General features: G+C 47.4%; 1 protein-coding gene across 5 annotated transcripts in view; it reads right to left on the bottom strand.

The window, feature by feature from the left end:
- The window catches only part of IKZF4 (IKAROS family zinc finger 4), a 26,663-nt gene extending 16,954 nt beyond the window's left edge, over positions 1-9,709 (bottom strand). Inside the window, exons 1-3 of one of the 5 annotated variants that reach the window (XM_067696913.1) lie at positions 9,453-9,709; positions 5,989-6,066; positions 1,317-1,368 (exon numbers count right to left, since the gene is read on the bottom strand). In XM_067696913.1, the coding sequence (XP_067553014.1) occupies positions 1,317-1,356 (40 nt within the window). In that variant the 5' untranslated portion in view covers positions 1,357-1,368; positions 5,989-6,066; positions 9,453-9,709. Of the gene's footprint in view, positions 1-93; positions 193-1,316; positions 1,369-5,988; positions 7,779-9,452 lie in introns of those variants that run through there. The other 4 variants (XM_067696912.1, XM_067696915.1, XM_067696914.1 and 1 more) reach the window with 4 other exon arrangements.
- Positions 9,710-10,042: the final 333 nt, after the last annotated feature.

Raw genomic sequence — 10,042 nt, 5'->3', positions numbered from 1 at the left:
ACTCTGTCCAGCATGTAACAGGTATCAAATGCCTGTACCCATTCCAACGCCTTCCCTCCTTAAATGAGAAAGGGGTCAGAGTCAACTTCTTACCTTGACATTATGCAGGTGTTGTCAATGACTCTCATATGTGTGTCTGACCCATCTTGCTATCTCCCTTAGCGCATGCCCATAATTCCTCCATTGGTCCCACTTTAAGGTAAAAAAATAAACTATAGGTCATTTCTACAATGGTGCCTGGATTACTGATGGGGATACGCATCACCTCAAAACCCAATTCTGGCTGGCTTACCTCTTACAATCATTTCCTGCCCTAACATTCTAATGGTCCAAAAAATGATTCCTTCCATCGTAGAGACAAACTCTGTCTTAGGCCCTTTCCTACACCCTCAGAGAGAGAACCAGATGAAGTTCCTCATTTCTTTTCATCTTGTGAACCTCTAAGAGGATCCTGATTACTTTCATATCCCTAAAAGCCACCCATACTACAAGCAGTGATCTCTTCTGCCTCAGTAAGAGTATTTGGCAGGTATAAAAAGCTACGACGTTATGATCACGGAAAGGATTGGGGGAGAACTGGGCTCTCTACCTCTCCTTCAAAGGTGTAAGCTCTTGGCCCACTGGCTGAATTCAGACCATAGATAAATTTGGCTTCTTGCCCCATGGAACATTTTTTAAAATATGGAGTTATTATTTTTAAATGGAGACATTTCATATAAAATCCTGATTTCTGATTTCTTTTGAAAAGCTAGAAGTTTTGGCCATACTGGATACACATTCCCACATGGCAATGCCTGTTGGACCCTGCAGAGCTGCTGCTCCTTGAGGTAGGACATGTGCTCTCCAGTCCATGACAGTCCCCATCATTCTCTTCTGCTCATTATCCAAAGCCAGTTCACTCTTTTACATACACACCTGGCCCCTGCAGGCCTTTGAGGTTTGAAACCTGGCTCTGCTCTCTACCTGGCTAGGACAGGATGTTGTGTTGTGTTTAGCTGGTGACCTCAGAGCATAGAAGAAGGAATCTTATCTTCCTTCTGTCTCTTTGTTTCAAATCAGTCCACTCTCTAATAGTCTCTACTCATATTCCTCTCCTATTTCCTTCTCCTACTCCTATCCTCTAAGATGTCTGGAAAGAGAATCACTTTATAGGGAATGTAAAATGACCAAAATAAATGCACACTACCAAGAGTGAGTGACAGCTCTGTGACCAGGGCACTTAGAGGTCCTGTGCTAGGCTGAAGGCTCTCCACTCTCCTCCACAGGAGAGCATCTGCTCCCAGCCCCTTACAAACAGAATGCACAAGAGGGCATACCAGACATATAGGAGCGGCCATTGCTGTCTTCTATGTCCATCTTAGAGAGATTCTGCTGGAAGAGAAAACAGCTACTATTAGAAGCCAGATCTGGAAAGGGAGTAGGTTTCTCTCTAACATTCTGGAGTTAGCAAGAACCCTAAAGGAACACTTAAGTGTGCTCTGACCCTATCCTAAAGAAGCAAAACCTCATACTTTGTCCTGGAGAGAAAGACGATGTACCCTGACTTACAAACCCCAGGGTCTCCTCCAACCTCCAACTTCTGCAGGCTTCCCCAGTCTCTCAGGTGGAAACACTGTCTTATTCTACACCAGTCCCTGATCGTGTTGTTTGGAGAGTAGACCCCCTCCCTGTAAGTGGAGCTGATGGTGTAGGAAAGGAGACAGTTTACAGCTCAGCTCTCATGAGGCAAAGAAACAACCCCACAGAGGCTCTAAACCTTGTTAAGGATGGGGTAGCAATAGGAGGAAGAAGCTAGATTCAGTCATTCAAGGGATACTTTTTTGGGTGGAAGGAGGGAGGGGGACAGGAAAGTAGAAGATAGAGGAGAGCAGCCCACCTCAAGTTCAGAGAGGAATCCTCTACTGAAGGTGTAATAGTCAAATTAAACCTTTAAGTGTTTTCCCCCTTCTTGTCAATTACTTTGCTATGTTTATTTTTTTAAAAGGGGAGTTGGGGTGGGAACCTGAATTTAAAATGCAGGTTAGTCTATTTGAGGGAAGGCAAACAGTAATTGGCAGTAGAGTATTAAACAATCAAGAACTGAGGATAATTAAAAGTGATAATTTGTTGCAATGAATTATCTCAGGAGCCTGTGGGAGGAGAAGAAAAATTCTATTTGGTAGAAATTTACATACATCCAAAATTGCTTTCACCAGTCATCTTATGAAAAATAAATACCCCAGGGGCAGATTTGGGGGAGCTAGAGTGGGGCGAGGGAACAGCCTGAGCTGCCACCCGGATTCTTGGTCTCTTTGAAGGATCTCAGTGAGGCAGATGGATGGAAATCTGGTTTGCTGGTAATACTATATTGATAGAGCTGGGGATGGGGGCTCTGGAGGGCACACAGGGGAAAAGTGTCTATCACCCTCTCTCCCTCTCACCACACTCCAAGTCATTCTTGTCTAGTGCTGAGAGACATCATACTCTAAAAAGTCTCATGAGAAAGCCTGACACACGGGCTCTCCTTCGCTTCGCAAAGCAGCTCTCCCTAGATTTCATTAGAGAGATTTCTAGTCTCACCTAGGACGCCTGGGTGTGGAAGAAATAATTCTCCAAGTTTATTTTCAACTCCTCTTTTCTTGACATCCTCCCCGGGATGGACTGAGCTTTGGGACCAGACTGCTAGACCAAGCCACAGTAAGAAGCAGTTCCTTGAAGGTTCCCTTAGGGGCAATGATGAGAAGAGCCCAAGTCCACAGTGGTTAGTGAACTCATACCCTCTGGAACTAGCCATAGAACTTGCGGTGGTCAGAGATGGAAATATGAGGGAACGCGGTCTGGTACTCATGGGGCCCCTTTCATTTCTTAATCATTAGCTCCATAATTGCCCTTTGGGATTTTGCAGAGCTCAAGATGCCACACGTGACTTCCCACCCCCCCCACCCCAATGCAGGAGAAGCAAGAGTGAGGAGGTTTTTCCCCATTTTCTGGAGAAACTGAGGTTCAGAGCAGCTAAGTGACTTGTCTCAGGGCTCATAGTGAGCCTGGAACAAGGAAAAGAACCCAAGTCTCCTGTCTCTCTGAGGTGTGCTTCCTTTCAAAAGCCAGGGTACTCAAGGCCTTCATGGATCTTCTTGCTTTTCCCTGGTTCTAACATCTTTTCCTTTGGTGTGATCCCCGTGGGAGTGGGGTCTGTTACTTAAAAAGTAAGAGCAGGGACTTCCCTGGTGGCACAGTGGTTAAGAATCCACCTGCCAATGCAGGGGACACGGGTTTGATCCCTGGTCTGGGAAGATCCCACATGCCGCGGAGCGACAAAGCCTGTGTGCCACAACTACTGAGCCTGTGCTCTAGAACCCGCGAGCCACAACTACTGAGCCCGTGTGCCCCAACTACTGAAGCCCGTGTGCCTAGAGCCCGTGCTCCACAACAAGAGAAGCCACCACGATGAGAAGCCCACACACCGCAACAAAGAGTAGCCCCCGGTCACTGCAACTAGAGAAAGCCTGCGCGCAGCAACGAAGACCCAACGCAGCCAAAAATAAATAAATAAGTAAATTTATTTATTAAAAAAAAACAAAGTAAGAACAAATTGAGCAGGCTCTGTGGGGAGAAATATCCTAATGCGATTTTGTGTGTGTGTGTGTGTGTGTGTGTGTGTGTGTGTGCGCGCGCGCGCATGTGTGTGTATGAACGGGGAGCTAGACAAGCACTAGGTGAGCAGAAGAGTTGAAGCACAGCATTCAGCTATGCTGAATACTGGCTCAGGAAGTGCATCTCATTCTTGGACACCTGCCCAAATGGCCCCAAAACAATTTCCAGAAGGGTCTGAAGGAGTTGTTTTCTGAGTTGGACTTTGTTCCTAGAAGTAAACTGAGCTCTTCTGTTTCTTAATTTTTCTTAACAGGTGCTCCATGACACATCTTGGGCAAAATCAGTCTTTAGCTGTCTCCAACTGGTCTAAATGCCAAGTTGGTAGCTCTGGGAGTGAGACTGGACTGAGATTCTGCTGTTCCCGATCCTGGTATTCTGAGAGCCAGGAGCACATCAGGAGATGGACTTCACTGTTTCCTCAAGTCTTCAGGCAGCATATCCCTCTGCACCTTCCCACTCACTGCCCCTCAAAGAACTTTCTCCCCTGCCTGGCCTGCCAGGAAGATCTTAGTGTCTCCTTAGAGGAACTGGGTCAAATTAGGCAGTGCCAACTGGAGACACATCACAGCGAGAGGAGGCATAGAGAGGGAGAAGTTAGTGACACAAGACAGGTTTGGTTCAAAGATCTCAAACGGAAACTGGCTTTAGAGCAACACAGACACCATTCAGTGATGGACGCAGGCACATATGTACTGTAAATTCAGTTCAGTGAGCTGAATACAAAGCAACTAGAAACAGCCAGCCCCCCAATTCAAAAGGAAGTATTTTTATGAGGAGGGAGGAAAGGCTGGTCATTGTAACCTGAGACAAAGACTTTCTTCCCTGTTCTTTGAATGCACCTGGCACCATAATAAGAATCCTCCATGGCCCTGGCTTTCTTCCATCAACATGATATCGCATTTAAACAGGAATGGGCAGGAATGGGTATCCCTTCCAGACAGAAGATTTCCCACCACACTTCCTGAGAAGCAGCAGGTGAGACCAATCCAAGGTCTGACTTCCAAGGTCAGGCATCAGCTACCACCCTCATCTCCCCCTCTCCACAAAAATGTTCCCACAGCTCTAACTATTGGTGAAAAAAATATCAGAAAGTCAAGTTTTCTCTATGTAGTGGTTCTGAAAGCCTGAAAGAATATGGACATCACAAGTAATTAAAGCTCTTCAAATCCTCTAAAGAATCCTGTTTGATCCAGTGAAACTCCAAAATTGGAATTTAAAACACACTCCATGTGGCTTAGTGGGTAGAAAGGTAGTGAGAAGGATGTTGTTGGGAAAGAGGGTGAAAGTGGAGAGAGGGGCAAGGATCCATGCCATCCTTTTGGTTGCAATAGGGAGGAGGGGAAATTTTTTTCTCTGGTCTCTCTTAGGATCTGGGATCTGAGGTGGAGCCCAGTGATTTAAAAAAAAATTTTTACTGGGGTATAGTTGATTTACAATGTTGTGTTAGTTTCAGGTGTACAGCAAAGTGAATCTGTTATACATATATCCACTCTTTTTTAGATTTTTTTCCCATATAGGCCATTACAGAGTATTGAGTAGAGTTCCCTGTGCTATACAGTAGGTCCTTATTAGTTATTTATTTTATATATAGTAGTGTGTATGTGTCAATCCCAATCTTCCAATTTATCCCTCCCCTCCCTTACCCCCCTCCCCCAGTAACGATAAGTTTATTTTCTACATCTGTAACTCTATTTCTGTTTTGTAGATAAGTCCATTTGTAGCTTTTTTTAGATTCCACATATAAGCAATATCATATGATATTTGCCCAGTGATTATGAACAAGACAGATCTTCCGACCTGCCTGGGATTGAGCAGTGCAGGTACTAGAAGTGGACCAAACCCAAGCATCATCCTCTCCTGTCTGTGCCTTCCTGAACTGAATGAAATCTCAGCCAAAAAAATGTTGGAATCACAAAGCTGGCTCTGCTCTCTATCAGGACTTTGAATAACTGGGGAGGGGGAAAGGGTAAAGGGTTGAGAGAAGAGGTGGAATTAGGTATTGTCTGCAACCTGACTACACGCCCCTTTCCAGGAACCAGACCTAGACATTGAGCGATTTGCAGCTCTGAAGTGATCTTTAGGGTCAACCTAGTGCCCTCTGAAGGAAACCCACCAACCTTTTCTCAGCTTATGTGTCTGTATTTACAGCAGAAGGATCTGATTCATTTTCACCAGGTTGTAGATAGTGACCTGTTTACTTATAACACAGATGAGGACAGCTCAGCTTTGTTATCCAAGTGCTTGGGGAGCAGTGTGGAGGGATGAATTCCCAGGTCACCCTAGGAATGGCCAGTCTCTAAAATAAGAAGGGGTAAGAGCTGGAAACACAACACCTGGGCAGTGGGAAAATATCACCTCATTGTCTCCTTTTAGCTCTCAGTTGGATGCATCTTTTCTCTTGTTCTTTGTGCTTCCCTGGCCTCCCCATGTAGACTGCGGAAGAGAGAGAAGGCTAAGGTTTATGGGTGGGAGGAGAAACAATCTCACCCCTCCCATGTCTCATTTCAGGACTAAGGAAAGGGCCAAACTAAACAGTTTAAATCACCAGGTGTGATGCACATGAGATGATACTTTCTGGGGTTTTGGGGTATACCCTTGAGTACATAAGCCCTGTGTTTACAGAAAGGTTCCACAAGGTCACTGCTGTTCAGCTGTACCTTTTGGCAGGGGTGGGTAAAGTAGAGCAGGGCAGTTCAATCTGAGTTTTATAATAATAGGTTTTGAAGCCAAAGATGCCCAAAACAGGGTTTACTATCTCAAGTGAAGTTTGAAATGACATGGAAGTCTCAATTAACTATTCTGATTGGGGTAGGGTGGCAAAAAGGTGGAAGAGACAGAAACAATTGCCTTTGGTGGCAGTCCTGGCCAGAAGTCCCTAATGCATGGTGACCAAAAGAGCTCACTGTTGTTTGGGCCAGGAAGATGTTTTCAGGCTCCTCTGCTAACAACGAATCTTGCTCTGACAATCCAATTTAGTAAGCCTCTGTTCATTTGGAGGGCCTGGGGCAGGGGTGCTCCAGGACCTAGAGAATCTTGGAGCTAGAATGGAGTTGAGAGATGATCTCCAATCTTTTGGTTTTAACAGAAGAGTTAAACTAAGCCCAGAGTCACCTATCTGGTTAGCGATAGAAGTAGGACAAATAGAACCCAGGTTACCAGTCTGGGCTTCTTTCTACTACAGCACAAAATCAAATCTTGCCATAGCAAGGTCTGGGGCTCCTCTGCTTGCCTACTTTCTTGGGTGATGAAATGGACAGTTTTGGGGTCTCCATCTTAGTGACTTAAGTCCTTGAACTACAAACACAGGTCTATGGATGGGAAAATAAATAATCCTCTCCCTCCCATGTCTGTTTTCAGAGATTATGGGCCTGAGGAAAAAGCCAACCTAGACTCTCACTAAATCTCTTTAATGTAGGAACAGGGCTCCTTGGCTCAAGGATTAGACCAGCATACGTATTCTAGCAGAGTCTGCAAGGTCAATGACCCTTGGGAGGGACCAGGCCATTCATATCAGCACTACCCTTTCTTAGATGCTTTCCTCTGAAAGACCTTGAACCTGTCTCTCTGTTTCCAATAGAGTCCCCAACTCTTCTGAGAAAAGGAGGCAAATGAAAGAGCCTGGAATTCAGAGCTTTCTCCAGCAGGGTCAAGAGACCAACAAAGGGAGTCCCTCTGCCTGTGGCATTGTCTATACCCACAGGGTTCCACACTCCTATTTGTTCCTACGGAGTGAAATGAGGCTAGAAATACCTGCCCTATAATAACTTTTTATTTTTCCTTGACTATTTTGTGTGTGTGTGTGTGTGTTGAGGGAAGAGAGATGGCCAGTCAGGGAGGAAATAATTTCTTTGTGGATGTTGGGTGGGGAAGGTAGGATAAAAGATGGGATAATGTTCCTCCCATGTTGGGAAGTACTAAGCATGTACTAAGAGGAAATAAGAAATAAACTTTCAGTTGCATTTTCCACTGGAAAAAAGTCAGAACTTATTTCTGAGCCAAGTCCTCCAAACCTACTGAGAGTAAGGGGATTGCCCAGAAGCTACAATTGAACTAACTAACTGCACTCAGTGGGCAAAAAAACATTATGTTTTGTGCTTGAGACATCAGCATCTATTGACTAGGACAAGATATAATTCTGAAGCTGCCAAATTGAGGGCAGCTCCCACCATCCTCGGGCCCATCCCAGAAGCTCCACTGAGACCTCTTCTGCTTCCCAATGGTAAGGCTATTTTCTTCTTTAAAGACTTTATTTTTATCTCAGGAGCCACTCTTTTGACAGTTCTCATGACCCAGGGAGCAGTCTGGATTCTCTGAATTAGGCTGTAAGTGGGGAAGGCTGAAGTCCCCCGCACACCACAGAGCAAGATTCACTGACCTACTCTGGCAGACCCATGAGGAGATGAGGAATTCCTAGCTGGGCATTTCACATACCCCTACCAAATAAGATGCTACACCCAAAGGGTGTCTGATTTGGCCTTTTATCTGGTCTTGTCCTCAGAATCTGAGTTATCTAAAGTGGAAATATTCTAGGTAGTCAGACATCTGCTTTTATTGCTTCCTAAGGACATGGACATGTACCTTCACCCAGACAAAGTGAACAAGTAGCATTAAGGGGAAACAGCCAGGCCTCAATAGTCTGCTGCTTGGCCATGATGTCGGAAGGCCTAGAGCTGACCTATGAGCAGGTCACAACCATACCATGCTCACCACTGATGCTTTGAGGGCTCGGACCGGGGAGGCTGGAGTGTACCTGGAGCTATAAGACATGTAAGTGGGGGTGGATAAATCACAACAGTAGACAGTTTTGCTTATAGAAGGGACTGAGGTGAAAGGTGTGCAAACTTTGACACAATGTGGTTCGTAATACATCAAATCTTCCTAGAAGCAGAGTCAGTAAATTCATGACCTTGGAGGGGGAAACGGGGTACCATATTTCCTAAACATCTCATATCTAAAGGTCCATGTTCCCACTAAACATTGTCACCAGACAGGACCAGTCATAATTTAAAAAAAAAAAAAAAAGGATAGAAATCAAACAGTGAGAATCTACAACTACAAGGGGGAAGACAATAACTGTGGATGGGGCTGTGTGAGGAGGTACAGGGAAGGCTGTTTTAGTTTAGACCTGCTTCCCAAGTCTGCTGTACCCTCTGGTGGTCTGCCCCAGGGCTTCCTCTGTGTTTCTTCCTTAGGGCTCCTACGCAATGAATCTCTTCTTTGCCAACCTTGCTTCTCAGGTTCCCTGGACTTTTCACCCTACATAGTACCCCAGACAGCACTTTTCGCTCCACCCTAAGTTTCTTCTCTACCACATGTTTCTCCCACTCTGCTCACTGCCTCCCAGTCTTCCCACTTAGGCCTATGTCTTTCTCTCTAACCTTCTTGACGGACACCTTGCCCCCACCCAACCCCGCGCCGCCTCTCGCTTCTTTGCCCAGGTACCCAGTCTAATTCTCCTTTCTCCGTCCTGTCCTTCTGTTCCACCCCAGCTGTCCTGTCCTTCTGTTCTACCCCAGCTGTACCCCACGAAGGAGCCTCGCGCACACCAGCTCCCGCCTGTCCTCGGTCCTCTGCCGTGACCCATCTCCCGCCCTTTTAGGACGCCTAGGTCCCTGCTACATCTCCCTCAATCCTGTGGCCTCGCGCCAAACCCTCCATGCCAGCTTCCTCCCTTGGGCCGCAACCCACCCAGCGACCCTCTTCCCGCCTGGCCCCCACCCACGTGTCCCCCTCCCTTCACACCCAAGCCCCTCAGGCCCCGCCCCCGGCGGCCGAGGCCCCGCCCCTCGCGCTTCGCCCAAACCCCGCCCCTCACTCACCTGAGGGAGCTCCGCGCGCGCGCAGGCTGGGTGGGAGAGGGAGAGGGTAAGGTATTGGGGGAGAAGGGGGCGGGGCGGCGGGGGTCCCCCACTCTGGCCCGGGCGGCCCAGTGCGGGGGGAGTGGGGTCACTGAGGCGGCCGCAACCGGGCCGGAGGCGGGACCCGGGCGCTCAGGGGCGGCGGCGGCTCCATCTCCATCAGCTGCTTCACCTGAGGAGGGACGGGCCCCCCCCATAAACCCCCCCAGCACGGCTGTCCCCCCTCCCCCGAACAACTTCCGGCCCCACTACCAGGCGACAGGCGGCGTGGCTGAACACCGAGCGCCCGCAAGCCGGGGAGACAAGGGAGGAAGAGCTAGGGGAGAGTAGCCGAGCGCCGAAAGATTCAAGTCCTAAAGGCGCGGTCGCAGGCAAAGGGTAACTAAATGACTGCCCCTTCATAGGCATCTACGTTGCAAACAAGGCCACGGTTGGACGCCCTAGTTGCCTTGGCACATCTGCCCCTAGTGCCAAGTTTTGCCTTTGCCGCCCCTAAGACAATATTGATTTTGACCTCTTAGCATTCTTTGCCTTTCCTGCCAAATGCGTAG

The sequence above is a fragment of the Pseudorca crassidens genome, chromosome 11 (assembly GCF_039906515.1).
Source record: "Pseudorca crassidens isolate mPseCra1 chromosome 11, mPseCra1.hap1, whole genome shotgun sequence".
Classification (NCBI taxonomy): Eukaryota; Metazoa; Chordata; class Mammalia; order Artiodactyla; family Delphinidae; genus Pseudorca; species Pseudorca crassidens.
Note: the sequence above shows the minus strand (reverse complement) of the source record. Positions and strands in the feature narration are given on the sequence as shown.